Source organism: Juglans regia, chromosome 11 (genome assembly GCF_001411555.2).
Source record: "Juglans regia cultivar Chandler chromosome 11, Walnut 2.0, whole genome shotgun sequence".
NCBI classification, from domain to species: Eukaryota; Viridiplantae; Streptophyta; class Magnoliopsida; order Fagales; family Juglandaceae; genus Juglans; species Juglans regia.
Window position 1 is genome coordinate 32691411 of NC_049911.1, and position 22935 is coordinate 32714345.

The following is a 22935-nucleotide window of genomic DNA, read 5'->3' on the forward strand; positions in this document are numbered from 1 at the left end:
AGAAATAATTAATAAAATATGTATTTGATGTATGTACAGTAACCTTCAAATTTGAAAAAATTTTTGAAAGTCACTGTAGCTAAATTCTAAATATTTAGAATTTGACTAATCTAATGTGAGCATATTTTACTCTTTAATAGGTAAATACTCATTGGATTTAACTTTTAGGTAATTCAATGAGAGTACTCTAACCTTTACTACAGTTCACATTCCATAATTTTTTAAATTTAAAAATTTTAAAAATTTATTTTTTTTAAATTATTTTAAATTTTAAATTTATTATTTATATAATAAATATTTGATAAAAAAATAATAAAAATAATAAAAATATAAAATATATAGTATGAGGGGATCGTAAAGATTTTTGATTTTTGATTTTTGATTTTTTATCATATATGCAAAACGCACCAGACGCCTGATCTACCTCTCTCTCTTTCTCATTATCTACGACTCTCTCTCATAAGCTCTCTCCCTCCTCGGGTGTCTCTCATCAGTCTCTCTCTCTTTCTCGTCTACGATTCTCACTCATACCGCGATAGTATTTTGAATTCGGTGGCTTCGGAGTGAGTGGTTTGGCTCATACCACGTAGGTTGTGATCCGGATGATCCTAAATAGTGGCTGCTCCCTTCATTTCCTATTTAATTTTTCCACTGCCACTCATTTAAACCCCAAAAACCCAAAGCCCGCCACTCTCCCACCACCATGCCCCACCTCTCCCACCTTTTCCTCTGCCGCCGCTACCACCTCAAGAACTTTTCCACCACCACCACCACCACCACCACCACCAACACACCCGTGACTCGCTCACCTCTCTACCTCCCTCTTTCTCACCCCACATTCCTTATCTGGGCAGCCAACACTTCCCTCGGTAAAACACTTGTCTCTGCCGGCCTTGCCGCCTCCTTTCTCCTCTCCGAATCCTCTTCCGATCCTCGAAAATTCCTCTACCTCAAGCCTATCCAGACCGGCTTCCCTTCCGACTCCGACTCTTCCTTCGTCTTTCGTAAGCTCTCCCACCTCTCTCTCCGCCGCCAGCCCCATTCCCCACTCTTCTCCTCCAACCACGTCCTCAGAGCCTCCCTCCCCGCCGCTAATTCGGTTTTGGGCTACGGGTGCGGTACGAGTTGCGAGCGTGGGATGGGTAATCTGGGGTGGTACGAGGAGAGGAGGGTCGAGGGGGAGGGGGGAAGCGGTGCGGTTTCTGAGTTGGTTTGCAAGACTTTGTACGCTTGGAGAGAGGCCGTATCGCCGCACTTGGCAGCTGAGAGGGAGAGCGGGGTGGTGGAGGACGCGGTGGTAATGGATACGCTGCACAATTGCTTGAGAGTTGAGTTAGAAGGTGCTGGAGATACGAGGAAGGAAATAGATGTTTTCTGCGTGGTTGAGAGTGCTGGCGGGGTTGCGAGTCCGGGGCCTTCCGGGTCGCTTCAATGTGACTTGTATAGGTGCGCGATCATTTTTTCTTTTTCTATTATTTTTTGGTCCAAAATTGAAGACGAGTGTTCAAATGGCTGGTTTTGGTCGTTTTCTTTGTTGACTGGCGATCACCTAGTTTCCCTTTTCTTTTCCAAATTAGTTGAATATAATAAAGTCACTATCTCGTGTAAATTTTTATATGGGATTGTTTTGAGTTCTGCCCTGCTCAAGTTATTTTTGGATTAAGATTTTGAATCTGATATCGGATGTCTTTCTGATGAAATTGACTGACCGCTCAAGACTACTGGTTGTGTATCGAAACAGTGATCATATCAAGTGACGAAGGCAGGGAAATGCTAAACGAATTTTCATAAAGAGAAAAAACCTTAATGAAAAGGTGGTACTTTATAACAGGCGTAGCTTTGGTTGACTATATTAATAATGGGTAATGATAAAACACCAACTACTTGTTGTCTACAATGTTAGAATAAAATAATATATTTTTAAATATATATTTTAATTTTGATTTTGATTTTATGCGTTTAAATTATAAAAAAGTATTTTTTATTAATAAGTTGTAAATGAATGGTAGATAAGTTGTTGTATCATTACCCATTCATAATTCATCCTTTTAGTGCCGTATCCTAGACCGATTCATGTTTTCTCAACAGAAAAAAAGTGGTTTGCACTTGCCTTATCGAATCTGAATTTCTGCTGTTCAATGCTTCGTCAATTCACGCTTGCTAAAATGGTTAGCCAGTATAGGCATATGAGATTTTCTTGGTCCGATATCGGTAGAGTAGGCATCCTACTGTCATTTATAATACAATCTGGTCAGAAGCTGGCTTGCATTTCTGGAATGCAGTGACCAAGCTCACATAAATAAGTGAAGGGGATTGAAAAATGGCTGCCAAACACGTTAAATGGGTTACTCAACAATGGCCAATAACCAATGTGTCTAACACAGGCTACTATAGGCAGAAAATTATTTGTGTTTTTAAAGCTTAAAATATCTAGTTGTTCACCTATAAAAAAAATCTCTCTGTGACCCTTAAGCTCAGATCTTACACTTATTGACAGGCCTTTGCGTTTACCTGCTATTCTTGTTGGAGATGGGCGGCTAGGTGGTATATCTGGAACCATTTCAGCCTATGAGAGTTTGAAACTTCGAGGTTACGATATTGCTGCTGTTGTTTTTGAAGATCATGGCCTTGTAAATGAGGTGCCATTGTTGTCTTATCTACGAAATAGGTAAAATTGCTCTTACTAACTTTTTTCCCTTTTTGTTCACTATATGAATTTTTACAGACTTATATGCGAAGTATAACATGTTCATCACTATCTTTTTTTTTTTTTTTAATCTTTAACATGTTCATCACTATCTTGTTAACATTCTTTCATCATCCAATATTTCTAATTTTTCATGTGTGCTACAAGGGATTTCACCTATTATCCTTTGTTTTTATTAAGAGTGCCTGTACTTGTCCTGCCACCTGTTCCTGAAGATCTGTCAAATGACCTGATGGAATGGTTTGATGAGTCTCGTGGTGTATTTGATTCTCTGAAGGAAAAAATGTTATCAGCTTATTCAGAGAGAATTAAGAGATTGCGTGGCATGCCCAAGAAGGCGGGGGAGATTTTCTGGTGGCCATTCACTCAGCACAAACTTGTACCTGAAGGAGCTGTTACTGTGATTGATTCACGATATGGTGAGAACTTTGCGGTTTTCAAGGTTTGTGTCATAGCAACGGCCAATTGGTTGATATTCTCCTTTTTCCTTTCATATTCTTCTTCTTATTTTTTGTCATTTACTTTCCTCATTTTTTGAAAGTGTTTTGTCTCTAACCCTCTGTCTCTGTCCCTCTTAATCATCTTATGCTGTGACTGACGACTACTGTAATAGGAAAAACTAACTTTGTTATGTTTCCATTGTAGGCTCATAATAATGAATTCATAACACAACAGTTTGACGCATGTGCTAGTTGGTGGACTCAAGGACCTGATGCTACTTTACAGGTCGTTCTTGCGAATGGCTTCTAAGCTCTTTTTGTTCATTGAATTGTGTACCCAAAGCATTTGAAGTTTTCTTCTGTCCAAACCATCCAGTTGCTGTGCTGACATGATTTCCCTATCATTTTATTAATTAGATGTTTGACCAAAGCACAGAGCTATTCCAATTCATATTCTTCAGTGGCTGTATCTCTGAAGGTTTTAATGTGGTTTTTTTGTCTGGGTGGTTTCAGACTGAGCTTGCTAGAGATATGGGTTATGCTGCTGCAAGATTTGGCCATGTGATGTTTCCTGAGAATGTTTATGAGCCAGCCTTAGAATGTGCGGAGCTTTTGCTTGAAGGAGTCGGGAAAGGTTTGTCCCCTTTTCTTTCTTTTCCCATCCATTTTTAGGAAAAAATATCTTATTTTTTAAAAATAATTAGAAATTATTAGCACACATATTTTTGAAAGAGTGATGCTAGTGTGCCGCCCAACTTTTGACCGCTGGGTGTGCCCACTATTACAAATTCTATATTTTATTTTTTTGTTCTTTTCCTTTTCATATTTTTTAAACATCTTTAAACATTTTTAAAAAATAAAAAATACACCAATACACTAAAAGTCACTTTCTTAACCATTAAGTAAATAATAATAATAATAATAATAATAAATAAATATGAGAGGTCAAAATGAGGGGGCAAAGCTGGGTGGCATACTAGCATTTTCCTTTTTGAAATATCTTGATACTTGAGGCTGTCTCAAGTTATCAGTTGAATCTGTATTTTTGTAGATGACTCTCATCAAGTAGGTTTGAGTAAATATTTGTCTTTTGAGTATACTGTCATCCTTAGTTTTAAGGTCAGACAAAGACAATGCTGATGGTGGGAGAGGATCCAAGGATATATTAAGAGCAGCTTGTTTTTCTCATTTATTTTCTTGTAATTTCTTGTGTTATTCTTTGTTTCCTATGTAGTTGATGTATAGTGATGATGCTACGGTTGCTTTGCATTCAGGTTGGGCTTCCCGAGCATATTTTTCAGATAATGGATCTACGGCAATTGAAATTGCTCTCAAGATGGCATTTCGTAAATTTTCCTTCGATCATGGACTTCTTTCAGATTTTCGCAAGGATAACATGGCTGGAAGAGGTGTTGAGCTTATGGTGGGCCTTGCTAATCTTTTCCCCCTGGATTACTGCTAGTTTTCATGTTCTGTGATAAAGCAGTTTTTAGATAGTTATATTCTGCGATAAAAGGAGTACTGCAGTTTTTAGTTATTTTGTACGCACTCTGAATTTTCCCTTAAAATTAGAAAAGATACGCTGTTAAGTAAGGTGGGTTAATTTTTCACAGGTTTTAGCTCTTAGAGGATCTTATCATGGTGATACTTTGGGGGCTATGGAAGCACAAGCACCATCTTCTTATACAGGCTTCCTCCAGCAACCATGGTATAAACACTTTGTGACAAAAGCATGTATTGAAAAATACCAAATCTATTTCTTCTATGTTTTGCATTTTGGAGATGTTGTAGTCAATAAATGGTATTAGGCCTCTACTTTTCTATGATTTCAGAAATGTATTTCCAGGCTTTAGATGATATCAGTCAACACTTGAATAACTCATGCATTTGTTGTACAAAAGCAGAATTAAGACATTGAAACAATTCGGTCATCATATAGTTTTTGCAAATATTTTGAGAGGACAGTTTCCTCATTCTTGTCCAGAAAAATCAATTATCAATGGAAAACAATTAATCATCAATCTTACATATATATAAAAAAAAAACAATTAATCATCAATCTTGTTCATGAATTTTATAGGTACACTGGAAGAGGCCTTTTTCTGGATCCTCCCACAGTCTATATGTGCAACAGTACATGGAATCTTGCCTTACCTGAAGGATTTCATTTAGAGACTTCGAAACTTGAAAATATAGGTAAACACATATGCTGTTATTGTTTATTGTCACTTCAGTGCCATCTCTCATGTCCATGTGACATTTTTTACAGCCTTCAATTCGCGTGATGATATTTTTCATAAGAGAAGGGATGGGTCAGATCTTGCTGAAATTTATTCATCTTATATATCAAAACAATTATCACAATATTCAGGATCAGGAAGTTTTAACCATATAGGAGCACTGATTTTTGAACCAGGTAAGATAAGTCATATTGTTAGTTTGTTTCAGCTTCTTCTGTTGTCTGTTGTCTCTGGTAAATTGTCATTTGAGTTGAACCTTCTGAAACTGAAATAAACTTTTTCATCAGCTTCGTTCTATTCTTGATGCTTTGTAACTTGAAAAGGATATAATGAGTCCCATTCTGATTCTGACTTTGATGTCATCTACTGGATTAAAATTTAAAACTAATTGTGTCAGATATGCTGCACCAGCTTGAATCTTACACATATAATCATACACATATTACAAAATAAACTAGTTCTCGTTTTGTTCTGACAACTTTATCGTTGTTCATTGAGAAAATTCTTTCTCACAATTTTATGTGCATTTTCTGAGACCACTGCCCAAAATTTTCAATTTACTGGCTCATATGATTTTTCATATTTTATTGTAAACGGGGTTGTTTTATATATGAATTACCGTGTTCTGTGACTCTCAGCATTAATAATTCTATAGAAGCAGATCTTTTGCTAATATTGGTATCAGTGGATGCACACCTGCACACTGGACTGTGCATGGATGTGATTTTTTTGGTATTTGTATTAACCCCTAGGGGTCGGCTCAAGTGGTAAATGTCTTGGTCTTAGTGGTATGTTCCCTCAAGGTCTAAGGTTTGAATCCTTTTGAGTGCAAACAATTTCTAGGGGCCATCGGACTGGAGAAACTTCTTATTAAATTATCCGATGTCTACTTACGGGAAATTCCTTGTCGAGGGCCTGTGCACTCCCAGGATTAGTTGGGAATCTGTTCTTGGACACCCGGTGATGTTTGGTATTTGTATTTGTGACATGGAAGAGATCATGTAATGTTATATGCTTTATTTTCTATTGGCATACCTGCTCTTGCCAGGAACTACACATTTTTTTTCATTCGATGTTCTGAATGTCATGCAGTTATACAAGGTGCTGGAGGAATGCATATGGTTGATCCACTTTTCCAGCGGGTACTTGCTAATGAGTGCCGACTTAAAAGAATTCCTGTTATCTTTGATGAGGTCTTTACGGGTTTCTGGCGTCTGGGAAAGGAGGTTGGTTACCCTTTAGAGACATTACATTACCTTTTCTCCTTTTTCCTTGTTCTATTTCTGTCTAGATCACTTAATTGCCTGGATTTCTTTTTCCTTGCAGACTGCAGCAGAACTACTTTGTTGTGCCCCAGATATAGCCTGCTTTGGGAAGCTGATGACTGGTGGGGTTATACCCTTTGCTACCACACTGGCAACAAATGCTGTATTTACCTCTTTCCTTGCAGACTCAAAGGTAACTTATTGCACTGGGTTGCCTGATTTTTTTTTTTTTTTTTCTAAAAAATGAAAAATTGTATAGATAATAATGCTATCATAGAAGGATAAAGTGTTTTAAACACTGAATGACCATTTTATTTGTTTGACTGCTTTTACCCTTTTGTGCCCTTTAAAGCTTTCTGTTGTTATGTACGGGGAAACAAAGACTTTTGTGGTCTTTGTATTCTTAAAATCTGAAATACCACCCGTATCTGAGAATCTGCGCTCTCCCTATTGCGTACACTCTTGTTCTTTGGAGCTCCTGATTCTGTTTAAGGCATTATAAAGTTCTTTAATCCTCTTCGTTCTGGTTATAGCTAATGGCCCTTTTACATGGACACTCGTATTCTGGACATGCTATGGGGTGTACAGCAGCTGCTAAATCCATAAAATGGTTCAAAGATCCCCAGACAAACCTCAATGTTAATTCCGAGGGAACGTCACTTAGAGAGGTTTGCTGATTTTTATTTGCTTGTTTTCTGAATTTGTATATTACAAATCTTTTGTGAGCTTATATATGTATATATGTATACGATTAGGCATCGTGTCACTCCAACCTTATATAGTTTACAATAAATGCAATAGATTTTTGCCATTGGTTTACAATCACTCCAACCTTACCAAAAAAAATTTTACAATAAATATAATAGATTTTTGCCATTGGTCTTTGTACAAAATAGTATTTCCTTCATGCCAGAACCACGAGGTGCAAGGTAAGGTTATGGTTAGTCCAGTATAGTTGTTTGATAATACATCATTAAATACATATTTATATATTAATAAAATAGGAATCCAATTAAGATATTAACTGTCTAATCATAGTCACTTGTTCTGTGTTCTTGGCATCTTGCCATAAGTAAAATTTAAATTTGTAAATCAACGAATCTTCATAAAGATAGTGTAATCTTTTCTCATGCTAACTCTCATTAGATCTCTAAAGATTGTACTGCCTCATGTTTTAAACTCATATGAATCTACCTTAATTTAAAAGTTTCAACTACCAAAGTTGAAATGTATCCAGCTTCAATTTTTTTTGTAGAAGCCTATAATTTTATTTTGAGCTAGAGAAGCCCTCCATTTAAATTCCGAAGGGTCTGCTGTTTCTTTCAAGCTCCATTTTGTCAATGTTATTTGTAATTTCAATTTTGAAGTCTTATGGATATACTCATCAATGTTATTTGCTCCCTCACCCTGCCTGCTCCCCCCAAGGAAACAAAGCGTCACACATCTTATCAGAGTATACCCTAGGTCTGACTGATAGCTATCAAATTCGTTGATGTTTGCCTTATTGACTGTGCTATGATTTTTTTATTTATGGGATCCATAAACTTATCATTTGTCTTTGTAGTTATGGGATGAAGAATTGGTGGGACAGATCTCTTCACATCCTGCAGTTCAAAGAGTTGTTGCCTTGGGAACTCTCTTCGCCCTGGAACTCCGAGCAGAAGGCAGTAATGCTGGGTATGGTCTGATTAGCTTCTCCTTTGGATTATTTTTTAGCATTATCTTCTAGTAACTATCATGGTAGCACAGCTTGCACACCACAAAAATTTCCCCATCAAATTAGCTAGAAGGTTTGTTATGCACATATTGGTCCACAAACTTACTTGAAGCATCTTGTACTTGTGCAACTTCTCTATCTTGTAACTGTATAATAAGCAGTGCATGGTGGCCCCATATGGTTAACCATAGCTCTGAGATCATCAGTAGGATGTTCCAGATTAGGCAAGTAACCAAACGAGAGGATCATCCAATAGAATGCAATTTTTCAACGTGATTTCCATTGAAAAACAGGAAAGCTAAACTAACTAACTAATGAAGGGTCTGGGATTCGCCTCGCCCTAGTACACCAATCTAGCAATTATGGTTATTTAAAAACTATAGTTATTGATCTGATGATTTGAGGATTTGCAAGTAAGAGTAGGCAGTATCTTGTGTAGTGCATGATCTCAGTTACAACTCATTTGAAACACGTGGTAAAAGAAAGAAAGAATGAATGAAATAACTGATGAGGAGACATGATCTAATCAGGTGTTGTTTTACAGGTACGCATCGCTATTTGCGAGCTCTCTTGTTCAGATACTCCGTGAAGATGGTGTTTGGACGAGGCCCTTGGGTAATGTCATATATCTCATGTGTGGACCCTGCACATCTCCTGAGATCTGCAGCCATTTACTCGTCAAACTTTACAAAGGACTTGAGCAGTTTTACCAAATCAAGGCGTATTAAAAATTCCAAGACTTATGGTAGTTGAGTCATTCTTAGCTATTCTAAATTCTTCTCTTGCCGTGGAGTTTGGGTGTTTGTTATATGTAACGGCTTCACAATCAATAAATACCTATTTGTAAGGAATTATAATCATTGACATTGTCGAAATTCTTCATCCATGCTTTTGTGGTATTTGAAACGTAGCTTCTTGATAAATATGGCAACGATGGAATGGAAGCGTCAAAAGATTAATTTGAATCAATTGAAAGCCTTGCTTTCTGAGAAAATGGCTTCATTAGTTCTTGAGTCTTATTTGCAACTTGATATGAAGGGAAGGGCATTATGTGTTGACATGGTAGAATTTGATATGTGAGATAAGTTTAAAATTAATTATTTTTTTTATATAAATATTTTAACAATAAATTTTTTTCTCATCAATCATTATTCACTATCTTATATTTCATATTTTATGAAAAATATTCATATATCCTATAAAAAAATTCTTATAACTTATAAAAAAATTATTGGTGTGAGTTGTGAGAGTGAATAGTAATTAATGTATAATAAATTAATTTTAGCAATACCTAGGTAATGCTCTTATTTTGGTGGTTTTGAATGAATTACCCTCTCCCACCAATTGTAAATAAACAAAGATGCTTGACCCTATAGTCACAGAATGTGAGGATCAAAGCAATCAAGGCTCCTCTACTCCTTCCTGGTCAAATCACAATTGATGGCTGGCTCCATTTAATTTAATTTTCTTTTATTTTCATTTCACGCAGCTAGGGTGTCAAATTTTGCATGAATATGGCGACATAGTAAAATGATTGGTATGGCGACTAATGTTGCACCTTTTCTGTGGGAAAACACTGAAAACGTGGAAGCAGCCTCTGAGACTCAAGCGAAATGTGAGAGTCAATAAGAATTGATGCCAACAACTCCTTGACAGTAGTACTGTAAAGCTTTGAGACTTTTGTATTCACAGTTCATCTCAGTTCATCTCAACTCATCTCACTACTATTTATTACTATTCAGCAACTTTAACTTACAAATTTTATTACTATTTACAATTCATCTCATTATTATTTACAATTCATCTCATCTCAAATAATTAATTAATAAGACGAAGTGAGTTTGTTCCAAATCACTCTCGATGGAGATGAGACAAAGGGATAAAGGAAAAAGGAAATGAGAGAAAGAGGAGAGGAGAGTTGGGTTGTGGAGAGGAGATGAGAGAATAGAGAGAGAAGAGAGAATGAAAAAATGGAAGAGGAGATGGGACGAAGGGAGAAAGAAAAAATTTACTTAATTTGCACACACCATAATACACATAAGCCCCTTATGTGTTGAAATTCTATTAGTCGGTGTAAAAGGGAAAAAAAACCCGACCTGTTTGAAGCATTTTTCATCAAGAGACGTAAACGAATCATCTTATTAATTTTCATGCTCTTATCCTTCGAACATCTCCTTACTTTCATTTCGGATAATCGTGTTTCAGTGAAAAGATAGCCGCTGCCGTTCTATTTCTGTGAAAAGCTTTACAGCCACCGAAAAAGTGTGGATGCATTTCACGCGTGCTTTTGTTGCCTTTTGTCTCATACTTTACATGCAAATTGGGGATGCTTTCGTTGATTGATGATTTTATCCACAACAGTTTGCCTTTTTTATCTTATCTTTTTCATAGATACGCGACTGAAGATTGCTGATTAATTATGATATGATCTCTTCATTACGATTTAGACCGATAAAATTGATAAGTTTATTTGGACATTGATAATGATAGCCTCACTATTTTCTACCACTTATTTATTATTCTATAATATATTTAAATATTTTATTTTATTTTAAATATTTTTTTAACATCCTTAATTATTAATAAAAATTTTAAAAAATATACAATTTTACTAATAGTCACTTTCTTAACTATTAAATAATAATAATAATAATAATAATAATAATAATAAATATGTAGTAGTAAGTAGTAAGTCTATCATTATCATTTGGACATTTATTGGCTTTTCAATCATTAACCTGCTGAAAATTAGATCATACTATTGAAAAATTATTCTCATCAATCACTATTCATCATCCTATACCTCACATCCTATAAAAAATATCTTTATACCTTATGAAAAACACTCTCACACTTCATGAAAAAATTATAAGTGTGAAGTGTGTAATGTGAACGTTTGTTGATTTGTAGCAAAACTTCATTCCATTACCCTCTCTCAAAACATTCATTTAATGCATTCTTGTAAAATTTTACTCATAATTAGAAACAATTTTTCTCGAATAAACTTGATTTATTTAAATCCTAAAAGTTAAGATTAATCTCATTTGGATAGTAAAATATTTTATCTTATTATTATAATTTTTTAAAATTTTTAAATAAAATATAATAAATATTTCAAATTTTTTAAATTTTTAAATAATAATAATATTAAAAAATAATATTATAATAATATTTTATTCAAATTTTAATTTTAATTTTATCTTTTCTTTTCTTTTCTCATCAATAACTTACACCTAACTTGACAAAGCATTTCACAATTTCTGTTACCTACCATGTTTGACTTTATACAGCCATAAGGAATGTACTTCAGTTTTCCTTTTTATCTTTGTGTTTTTTTTTTTTTTTTTCAATTTATATTAATGGTATTCTAATAAAGCTAAATACTCAAAAAGTTTCGATCCCAAAAAAACTATATACTTCGAAAGTAGCAATAATCGAAATTTGGTCGTTAGACGTAAGCTAAAGCACTTGAGGTGACGTCAGTGAAACATGATTTATGTTATCTAACTGACGTGGCAAGTGCGTCAGAGGCTAACGTACGGTCAAGATTTCACACTAGCTTATCCTTCGGACGGTCCGAAGGCAACGGCCAATACAGGAAATAGATCTAGCAATCATCTACGAGAAATAATCTAGTGCTGTACAGAACACGATGGTTCCCTCTTCTTCTTTTCTTTGACGCAGAATGTAAATCAGAACTGAAAAGTCAAATGAAAAGTAACTCTAATAGGTGAAACTCCGTGACTTAGAATGTGGACTACCGTGGTCTTGGGGCGCAGTTGATTATATAGAAGTTTCAACAGCCAACAGCCAGCAAAGGGGTACACTGGGACAAAAAACAGGTCTTTAAGACCAAACCGAGACTTCAGATAATGTTACATTCCTTTCGATCTTCTCGCTCACCAAACAGTCAAAAATTTCCGAACAGGTTTTCCCTCACTTTCTTGCTTTGTAGGAAAGTTACAAAACCAAAAAGAAGGAATTTATTTATTTATTTATTATGTTTTTGTTTTGGGGGAGGGGCATCAATCTCTCTTCAAGTGATTTATATATATATTTTTCTGGAAATAGTTGGAAACTTGGGGGGTGGGGGTTGTTGGAAGTTCAAAACTTTAGGGAATTCTCGAAATATGGGTTTAATTAAGGGTTTCGTCGATCTGTACTGAAAAGGCCATATTTTTGTTTTTGTGTGTGGAGTGATGCTAGGGTTGCCGAGTATGGTTTTCGTCTCGGATTTTTATTTATTTTTTAAGTGAATTTAGTGTGGTTTTGGGGTGTTGCAGATCTGGGAAGCGTGTGGTTATAAATGCAGACTCGGTATATGGAGAGGACCAAATCTATGAGCAGAGGGAAGAGGAGTTTGGAGGGGGGAGGAGGAGAGGATGATCAGCCGGAGCGCAAGCGGCCCGCTCTCGCAAGGTAAAATCCTTGTTCTTGATATGATTTTTGTGATTGAATTGCTTCTCTGTGTTTGGGGGATTACGTTTGTTGATACTTCTTCTTTCAATATGTTAAGTGAACTATGAAGTGTAAAAAATCTAAAATGTTGCTTTAGTAGAGGAGTTCCATTATTAAGACAAGTGTAGCTCAAGATTTGTTAGTTGTTACTTAGGTGCACCAGAACTTGGTGCGGACATATTTTCAAAAAACAAAAACAAAAAACAAAAAACAAAAATTTGGTGCGGGCTTGGCTTTTTAAAAGAAAGTGTCATAATTTGCCCTCAAAACATATCAAGGGCTACCTTTTCGAAAGCCTACCAATCAAGGATGCGTTGCCTTGCGGGCTTGCCTTTTTGAAAGAAAGAGTGATAATTTTCCCTCAAAACATAACAAGGGCAACCTTTTCGAAAATCCTACCAATCAAGGACGCGTTGCCTCATTACATGGGAGGCTAATATCTGCCCTTAAGAAGTGCCGTGTGTCATCACCACATGAGCCCCCACCACAGGACGGTAATTCTTTGTAGGTGTTGTCTAATTCTTTATAAGTTGCTTTCAGATATTCTTCACGTCTACTTAAAGTTCTGGAGAATTATTTGAGGCTTATAAATATTCCCTGCTACAATATGAAGAATCTAGACATTTAATTTGAGGTTTCAACCCAGCAAAATTTAGTGGTAACTACAGTCTGGCGGGTCCTTAATTTTTTATTTTTCAATTTTTTGGATAAGTAATATGAACTAGGTGATAAAAGCTAAGACCTCAGTATCCAGGCAGTATATGAAGGAGTACCCTCAAAAGTTACAATCAAATTCAGTAAAATCTACAAAAGAAGGACAAGAGGCGTTTCCAAACGCTTAGACCACACGTGCAAACTGCAAAAGAATTACGAATTTTAGCTCAGATATAGGCAACTCAACTTCATTAAATGTGTGGTTAGTCCCAGTAGGATCTTGGATTTTTGGTGTTGCTAAATCAATGCCTTGTTCCCCATCTTGTAGACTAAAAGACCTGCAGATAAAACCTACTTATAAAAAAAGGAGGCTGCAGAGAAAATCCAAATTGTGTTACATTTCAATGACATATATCTATGATTTGCTTTCCCCCACATGCGCTGGCGTGCGCGCGCACACTTGCAATTATGTATTTATTTTCCGGTACTTGATATGCATCTTTGTATGACTCATGTAGATTTATATATATATATATATATATATATATGTTAGAATGTAGTTTGTTTTTTTAATGTTTTGCTCACGTTTTGCATTTAATGTTCTGAAGCTAAATGTTGTAGTTCAGTTTTATTTAGTATGCATATTCCTTTTTATTTAAAACCATACATGTCATGCAGCGTAATTGTTGAAGCTCTAAAAGTGGATAGTCTGCAAAAGCTATGCTCATCTTTGGAACCTATTCTTCGTAGAGTTGTAAGTTCTATGGATTTTACACGGTGTTTATTTACAATCTATTTTTCTTCTTATGGGTTTGGGTTGGCTATTATTTTATGCTTAAATCATCTTTCTGACATTTCCTTTATAGAATGGAAAACACTAAACCCACCGATAATGGGTCCTAACAGTGGGTCCCAATAGGTGTTTTTTTTTCCTTAATGATTAATGAAGTATTTTTTAATGATGTGAATTTACTTATAAAAAAAATGATGTTGTGAATTTTTTTACAAAAAATATTTAAGGGTATAAAAAAATGTATGAAAAAAAATAAAAATAAAATAAAAAGGCCAAATGGCCTTCTTGGGAGATTTTGTCGGGCTACACCCTCGGTTGGTGTAGCACGACTCTTATAGAATTATCCTTTGTTGTACTGATTTGTGTATTTTTTTCATTTTCATTTTCTAGACAAGTTTTAAAATTTGCATGCTTTAATCCATTGCTTCGATTCATTTTGTGTATTGCACATCTCGTTTTTCTCACTCGTTCAGTGCAATTGATGCTCAACAGGTCAGTGAAGAAGTGGAACGTGCTTTGGCAAAATTAGGCCCTGCTAGAATTGGTGGAAGGTCTAAGATATTCTTGATCCTATTTTTGGCAGTTTAGTATTTTTCTTGTCAATAAACCCCCCCCCCCTCCAAAAAAAAAAACTCTGAATTTACGTCCCTTTTTACTTTTAATTGGGGATTAGAATAGTTAATTTCTTGAATGTTTAGCTACAAGGAAAAAAAAGATAAGGAAAGGAAAGCTGATTTTTCAAATTATATTATAGTTTTGTAAGAGGCTTACCCACTTTTAGTTGTTAACTGATGTGTTGAGGGTTTGTTTACTGATCAAAACAGTTGTTGACTGATGTGTTGAGGGCAGATTTATATGAAGAAAAATCATAAAACCAGTTCCAATATGCATTAACTCTCTCAAACCCCACGGGGTTGGCCCAAGTGGTGAAGGCCTTGGTCTTGGGGTATCACTCCATTCAAGGTCCAAGGTTCAACACCTTATGGGTGCAAACAATCATTTGGGGTTACACCTTCTGGTGAAAAGCCAACTATTTAATCAGTTCTGTATAGGAAAACTTCCGAGGGTGCAGTGCACGGGACCGGGGTTTACTTCGCAGGGGTGGGTCAGAAGGGCACTTGGAGAGGTTCCCCAACATAGAAAAAAAAAAAAAAAAAAGCATGAACTCTCTCAGGATGTAATAGAATCTCATACTTATGAAAAAATATATAGAATATTTCAGTCAGCAAGTAAGATGCTTCTACACACATCCGTGTAGTTCTAATCACATGAACCATGTGCGATTTGCCCTTGACCCATTGAATGGTCTTTAATATTCAAATCAAGGTGACGTGGGTGTTCATGCTCACTCAAGTCGAGCAACTTTGTGCTAATCTCTGCTTGTTGAAGAACTTTTTCTTTTTTAGGAAGAGGATGGTACCCCTGTTATTGACCAACCCTCACTTTTGGTGGAGTACCTTTTACAAGTAAAAAGCTTAACTTGAGGATCGGGGATAATTTTTTCTATAAGGAGTTAAGTTGAACTAAAATTCCAGGAGAGTTGTAGGATGGTTTTCTATCGGTTAATATAAATGGTTGCATTCTTGACATGGTGCTTTATTTATCTGCTTCATTGCTGTGAAAGCTCTATCATATTTCATGGTTCATTTTTATTAGTAGCTTTCTATCCAACTCAAGAAATTCAGAGAATGGGGCCTACTTGGTATCTTCTTCTAAATATTAGATATTTGGGATTTTGGCGCAAATAACCTTTTGTTCGGGCTTTATTATTTATAACTCACTTCAGTGCCTATATTTTCATCATTCGGCTTGAATGAACCTTTTTACATCTGTGGTATATTCTTCTAACACTCAAGGTTTCAGGTCTTCCCCAAAACGGATTGAAGGTCCAGATGGACGAAACTTGCAGCTGCAGTTTAAGTCCAGATTGTCTCTTCCTCTCTTCACTGGAGGGAAAGTAGAAGGCGAGCAGGGTGCTGCAATTCATGTTGTATTGATTGATGCAAGCACTGGCCATGTTATGACATCTGGACTTGAAGCCTCAGTCAAACTAGACATTGTTGTACTTGAAGGTGATTTTAACAATGAAGATGATGAAGGCTGGTCCCAAGAAGAATTTGAAAGCCATGTGGTGAAAGAGCGTGAAGGTAAGAGACCCTTGTTGACTGGGGACCTGCAAGTGACACTCAAGGAAGGTGTGGGGACGCTAGGGGAACTCACATTTACAGATAACTCAAGTTGGATAAGGAGCAGGAAGTTCAGGCTTGGCTTGAAGGTTGCCTCTGGATTTTGTGAGGGCATACGCATACGTGAAGCAAAGACGGAAGCTTTTACTGTTAAAGATCACAGAGGAGAATGTATGCTCATACTCTGTCATTTCAATTCTTCCTTCTCTTTGTTTTGGAATGTTGTGTCAATTCATATTCTTCTTGTGTCAGTGTACAAGAAGCACTATCCACCTGTATTAGATGATGAAGTATGGAGACTGGAGAAAATTGGCAAGGAAGGATCATTCCACAAGAGGCTAAACAATGAAGGAATATTCACAGTTCAAGATTTTCTTCGTCTTGTGGTTCGAGACCCACAAAAACTTCGTGCTGTATGTGTGGGATTTGTTCTTGAATTAAATTTTCATGCTTTCTAGCCTTTTTCTGATATGTTTATATATATTTCTGTAGATCCTTGGTAGTGGCATGTCAAATAAGATGTGGGACGCTCTCTTAGAGCATGCAAAGACTTGTGTCCTGAGTGGGAAGTTTTATGTTTACTATTCAGAGGATGGAAGAAATGCTGGTGCTATTTTTAACAACATCTATGAACTGAGTGGCCTTATTAACGGGGAGCAATACTTTTCTGTCAATTCTCTTTCTGACAACCAGAAGGTGAGTTTGATGTATGTGATGTGCTTTCTTTGACCATTACATCTTGTCATTACGTGCCATAAGTTTAATAGGATTTGCTTTATACCAGTGGTGCTATAGCAGTTTTACTTGCCCCATTTTTCTCTCTTTCTTTTTGATGGGTGATTTATGTACACTGCTAGTGGGTGCTGAACCTACTACCTCATCTTCCACTCTGTCCTTAGAAGGGTAGGAAATGTCACGTGAACCAGAGTTCAATGGTAGCAGTGTTTGCCAGCCTTCAAAAAATTGGGTCCAAAAATATTGCTCTGTTGGCATCCTGAAACCTATGTGTATATTATCTACTCCTAAGAAATTAAAAATTTCTCTCTGTAAATCCTCATTGCTATCTGCCGGATTCAATATTTTCTATTTTGTAATGAACTTAATCAACGTCGGCAGATTATCATTTTTTTTTAAACTTTTGTGGCTTACCATGATTACCTGCCTTATTTACTGCAGACTTGATCCTTGCTGCCTCAAATTTTTTTATTCCTTGGATTCGGGATGGCAGTCAATGATTAAGTTTTTGCCACATTGATTAAACTGCCTTTTGGCAAACAATGCTTTTGATCAGGCCTTTTGGCAAATAATTCTCTCATTTTCTTTTCATAATCTCTCCTTCTATCTCTTCCCCCCAACCCCATGTCCCCTCAATTAGGTCTTCTTTGTATCCTTTTCCTGTTCAGGAAAGTTTATAGCATGTTTCCTCTGATAGCTCTTTCACTTGGTTCCTGCTTGTATTAGGAAATGAAGAAAATAATATGTCAATAGCCAACTTGAGTTTCGCAGCTATGTAACCTGATTCTTTGTAATTCTCTCCAATTGTTCTTTTGTCACATTGTAAACCTCGCAATAGAAATCTGGGAGAGGTCATGTCAATATCATTACCTGTTGTCAGATATGAAGCACATCTTAGATCAAATTTTGAGGAGAGCATGGTTCTGTTTTTTGTCAGCTTTCTCTGCTGATGCATTGGTTCTAAGTCACATCCCTTCATTAGATATGGTGTTCTGCTCTTATTCTAGTTTAAGACTTGCTACACAGAAATCACTAGGAAGTAAACATTTACATAAGACAAAAGGAAAGAAGAATGACATCAAGTGTTGAGAAGCTAAGGCCTCGTTTGTTTTTAGAGATAAGATGAAATGAGATGAGATGAGTTGAGATGAAAGTTAAAAAGTTGAATAAAATATTGTTAGAATATATTTTTTAATATTATTTTTGTTTTGAGATTTGAAAAAGTTGAATTGTTTATTTTATTTTATGTGGGAATTTGGGAAAGTTATAATGATGAGATGGGAGGTTTTCAAAGTTTTCAAAATTTTGGGTTTTAGTCTTGAAATCAAACCAGCCCTTAAGTTACCATGAGTGCCATGAGATGCTGTGATTTTAATCATGATATGTCCTGTAAATAAAGTGATGTAGAAGAGGTTATTGTTTTTAAGTACAGGTGATTTAGTCTTAAGTAAATAAATGCTAGTGTCACTTGCTGTGTTTACAAACTTGCTGGTACACTGTACACAACTTTTACAATCTGCAGTCTGTTTTAGTTTTCTCTGGTAAAACTAATCATCAGAGGTCCTGGTTTTGCAATTCCAGGTCTATTTAGATATGCTGGTAAAGAAAGCATATGACCATTGGGACCAAGTTGTAGAGTATGATGGCAAGGCATTCTTGAGCTTCAAGCAGAATAAGAGGCCCATTGCATCCCGGAATGAACTTGATATGAGCCCATTTGATTACTCTGGTGCTTTGGATCATCAACTGCATCTACAAAGCCTGCCAGTTCCTTCAGAGCAGCCTCCCATGGATTCTGGCTTACCTGCTGGAGGTAAGCATTGCTGGCTACATTAAAGCATGCTTTTTTGTGTGGAAATAAATGCGTGGATTATTCCTTTATTTTGCTTTTCATTTCTTTTTTGTGAGTGGCCATTGGGAGGATGGAAGGAGGGGTTGAGATAACTTGCTTGATTATAATGAATAGATGTTACTGAAAATACAGTCAGCTCGGTAAAGATTTTATGAGGATTGCCTCAGAAGTTTTGTTTTGGAAAAGGAGGATATCTCATAGTGATGTAGATATGCTGGATTGGTAGTATCCTTCTCTCTTGTCAGTTAATCTGTTTGATATGCTGGGGAAGCTATCATTAGAAACTTTGTACTTATTTTTCCACTTTCGTGGATATTATTTCCCATTCTACTAGAGATGTCATTATGCGAGATGTCTGTGGATGATTGGTGCCCACATAACAAATAAGCAGCTGATTGTACCAATTTGTAAGTTAGGTAGCAAAGGGTGTGTAGATGATGGTAAACTTTGTCTTTGTTGATCTCTCTCTCTCTCTCTCATTCTCATGCATGTGCGCACACAAACACACTCAGACCCCACTTTGTACACCCTTGAATGTGTGTATTATTTAACATCCACCCAATTGAGATGGTGTAGGACCACTGATGTTTGATTTTGACATTGAATTGCTAACTTTTGATTTTCCTTGTTTGTCTGTGGCTTTTCTTCAGCTTTAGGGTACAATGATACTCTGGCAACGAGGTATTCAACCCAGTCACAGATTGTAAATTCAAATTCTCGTAGCCTGCTTGACAGCACTTCTTTTGCACTACATGACCATTTGATAAGCAACTCTCACCAAGCCCAAAGTGCAAGACATAATAGCAGTGCTGTTGCACTGGCCCTTGGTCCTCCACAATCAGCTACATCAGGATTTCAGGCTAGTAACTCTACAACTCAACCATCCACTCTTAATCCTTTTGAAGACTGGTCACAAAACCGGGGCAAGGGAGTCGATGAGTTCTTTTCAGAGGAAGAGATTCGCATTATAAGTCATGAGATGCTTGAGAATGAAGATATGCAGCATTTGCTCCGAATCTCTAGTATGGGAGGTCATGCCTCCATTAACATGCCGGAGGATGGGTTCACATTCTCATCATACATGCCATCACCGATGCCAACCTTCGATGAGGATCGTGGGCGACCTGGAAAAGCTGTTGTTGGGTGGTTGAAGATTAAGGCAGCAATGAGGTGGGGTTTCTTTATCAGGAAGAAAGCAGCTGAGAAGCGAGCACAACTTGTTGAGTTAGACGATGAATAGAAGTTGCTATGAGGATGCAGTTAGGTTTTCTCCTCTAACCTTGGCGCTGCCTTGCTCTTTTGCAAATCATCAATACTCCTAATGATTGCCAACAAACTTGTTGGTTTGAAAGTCTTGGGGATCTCTGTTGTAAATACAGCAGGAGTTCTCTTGTACAGTTTGCATGTATAGTTTTTGTCAATCACCTTTCATTCTATTAAGATGCTTTCTCATCACCATACCTTTGGTTTTGTGAACGGTATATCGTCGCATTTGGGTTCCTAGGGGTAAATGTGCTTTTCAACCCCTTTCTTCTTGTTGACTGATTAGGGGAACATTTTTGGTATGACTTCAATTTGTTGTTTGTATCATTGTACAAGAATGGTGGGTTCTAATATTATGCTAGTTCTATTTTTCTGATTTTTTCAAATTTTCCACTTCAGATGAAAGACCGAAAAATATTGTTATTGAAGCTGCAATATCATCGAGTTAAATTGTATTATTTTACCTCAAAATAATTTGATGGTGTATGGTAATATTCGACTGAACTTTAATTGGAGCAAGTTGAGCAACCGACCTCGCCTCAAAGTCAAGAAGAAGATCAAGAAGAAGAAGAAGAAGACGCAGCAGCAAAGGTAAACGGCCCCAGCAGCTGATAATTGGTGTTGAAAGTAAATTGTCTCAAAATGAGAGAATGCAAGACCCCACTCTTGGCATACATCTTGCGCCACTCGAGTCCTCCCTACCTCGTGCCTCGACCTCCTTTAATCTTCACAGCCTGTATTCAGTTCTCTTCAATTGGAAGAAGAGCTGAGAACGTTGAGGGATTATCTGCTTCAGTAGTTACTAATTATTATTATTATTGTTATTATAATAAAATCGATCAACCACAATCAGAGGTTTTCTTTTTTTCCTTTCAATATATATATATATATTAAAAGAATGAAAGAATGGCTCTGACAAAAAAATAAAAGAATTGGCATGGCTACTAAACAAATTTAGTCTAGGATGTGAAGCATTCTGGAGGGAGGCCTTGGGGAAACCTCTTTGTGTCACTGCAATAGTTGTAAATCATGTAGTTCTTCTGCGCCCATTGCAACCTCTTCTGACTGGCTGAATCCAACTCTTGTGACAGCCATGAATTACTGCTAGAGGTAGAAGAGGTAGAAGCGCAGGAAGATGAACCGGAGGACCAAACACAAGCATCTGCATTGAAATTCATATAAGAAGCAGTAAAAGGAGCTTGTGTCCAATCTGTCTTGACAAGTCCGCCCCTTGTGGCCCAGTCATCAGCATTCCAGAGGCTGGAGTATATTCTCATTGGTTGGTTCTTTGGGAATGGTACACTGCTCGACTCCATGTTCTTGAACTCTCTGATGGGGGTGCCATCCACGGAGAAGCTGAAATAAGAAAGTATAAAGTCAATACAGAGTGTATACGGGGAGGAAATGGAACGGAAGGGATGCACGATTGAGACTGCGTTGTTGGAAAAGTACTGGAGCAATACTCACATAATGCGCTGGGGATTCCAAAGGATGGAATAGGTGTGAAAATCCGCAGTTGGGTCAAACCAGAGATAGAACTGCTGCTCTCTGTTGCCCTTGCCTTGGCTGAACACATTGGTGTGAAGGATGTAAGGATTGCCACTCAGATTCCCCAAGAACTCAAAGTCTATCTCATCCCAAGCCGATCCTTTTGAAGACAACTGTGTGTAACGTAATCAGTTATATGCGTTAGCTATTGAACATTTAAGTTTGGATAAAATGGAAGAAAATACCAGTAGCGGGTAAAGCTTACATAATAGGCAGTGACAGTCCCGGCAGAGTTTCCGGGGACAAGCTTGAGCTGCATATCGATCTTTCCAAATAGATATTCATTCTTGGACTGGAATCCTGAACCAGAAGCTTTGTCAAGCGAGAGAGTAAGAAGCTCGCCGTCGTTGAGTATCTTAGCACGGCCATCTCCCCAAGTAATTTCAAAGTCCTGGTGAAAGGGATTAGCCGAGGTCGTGATGATCATTGATGGAAGAAGAAGAAGAATAAGAAGGGGCAGCAGAAGAATTGACAATACACTTGAAGAAGACGTAGAACCCATGAGTGCTAACCGTGCTATATTAATGTGTGACAAAAAATATTGGAGTTTTTGTAATGTAAAGTAGTGATGTTTTGAGGAGAAGAGGAAGGGTGTGCTTAGCGTGAGTCTGGAAGCTAGCTTTTATACTAAGGGAATGAGGACCTAAGACAACAGCATGGGAAGGGCCATAGGAAGGAGGTCGAGTCCCCTATAAATGCTGTAGCCAGTTGGCATCAAATCGCACTAACACGGACATGTCTAAAGAAAGCGTAGACGGACAAGGACGCGGTTTTGCACTGATTTTAAAATCGACGAAAGTGCAGAGTACTTACTAGTTACTGCTGTCCAGTTCAGATGAACATGCATGCATGCCTACCTCTTATATTTTCCTACTTAAAAATGCATGAAAAATAGGGAATAAAAAAAAAAAAATTATTACTCAAGAGTCACCACTAGGAAAGACAGCATGAACCAGAAAGAATAATCCCAAGGCCCAATGGAGATCGGATATCACATACCGATGTAGAGAAATCGCGACTTTTTGAGAAGTAATGGGCCTGGGGCCCGTAAAGAGAGAAGAAACTTAAGATCCATAT

General features: G+C 36.9%; 3 protein-coding genes across 4 annotated transcripts; 2 read left to right on the forward strand and 1 right to left on the reverse strand.

Moving 5' to 3' along the window:
- The first annotated feature begins 458 nt into the window (after window positions 1–458).
- LOC108998892 (bifunctional dethiobiotin synthetase/7,8-diamino-pelargonic acid aminotransferase, mitochondrial) lies at window positions 459–9251 on the forward strand. 2 transcript variants are annotated; one of them, XM_018975634.2, is made up of 14 exons: window positions 459–1446; window positions 2498–2668; window positions 2888–3149; window positions 3353–3433; window positions 3661–3781; window positions 4422–4570; window positions 4761–4855; window positions 5228–5343; window positions 5417–5563; window positions 6480–6613; window positions 6714–6845; window positions 7186–7320; window positions 8217–8329; window positions 8914–9251. In XM_018975634.2, exons 1-14 carry the CDS (start codon window positions 704–706, stop codon window positions 9095–9097), a joined length of 2583 nt encoding a protein of 860 aa, XP_018831179.1. In that variant the 5' UTR covers window positions 459–703; the 3' UTR covers window positions 9098–9251. The 2 variants fall into 2 exon arrangements, with proteins under 2 accessions (XP_018831179.1, XP_018831180.1); XM_018975635.2 differs by lacking the exon at window positions 5417–5563.
- Window positions 9252–12178: 2927 nt separating this feature from the next.
- On the forward strand, window positions 12179–20696 carry LOC108998840 (calmodulin-binding protein 60 B-like). The gene is made up of 9 exons (XM_018975554.1): window positions 12179–12297; window positions 12653–12788; window positions 14160–14235; window positions 14767–14825; window positions 16138–16631; window positions 16713–16873; window positions 16953–17156; window positions 18777–19008; window positions 19698–20696. Exons 2-9 carry the CDS (start codon window positions 12676–12678, stop codon window positions 20285–20287), a joined length of 1929 nt encoding a protein of 642 aa, XP_018831099.1. The 5' UTR covers window positions 12179–12297; window positions 12653–12675; the 3' UTR covers window positions 20288–20696.
- Window positions 20697–20712: 16 nt separating this feature from the next.
- LOC108998841 (probable xyloglucan endotransglucosylase/hydrolase protein 23) lies at window positions 20713–22465 on the reverse strand. The gene is made up of 3 exons (XM_018975556.2): window positions 22064–22465; window positions 21778–21971; window positions 20713–21666 (listed from the first exon to the last, which is right to left on the reverse strand). Exons 1-3 carry the CDS (start codon window positions 22358–22360, stop codon window positions 21270–21272), a joined length of 888 nt encoding a protein of 295 aa, XP_018831101.1. The 5' UTR covers window positions 22361–22465; the 3' UTR covers window positions 20713–21269.
- Window positions 22466–22935: the final 470 nt, after the last annotated feature.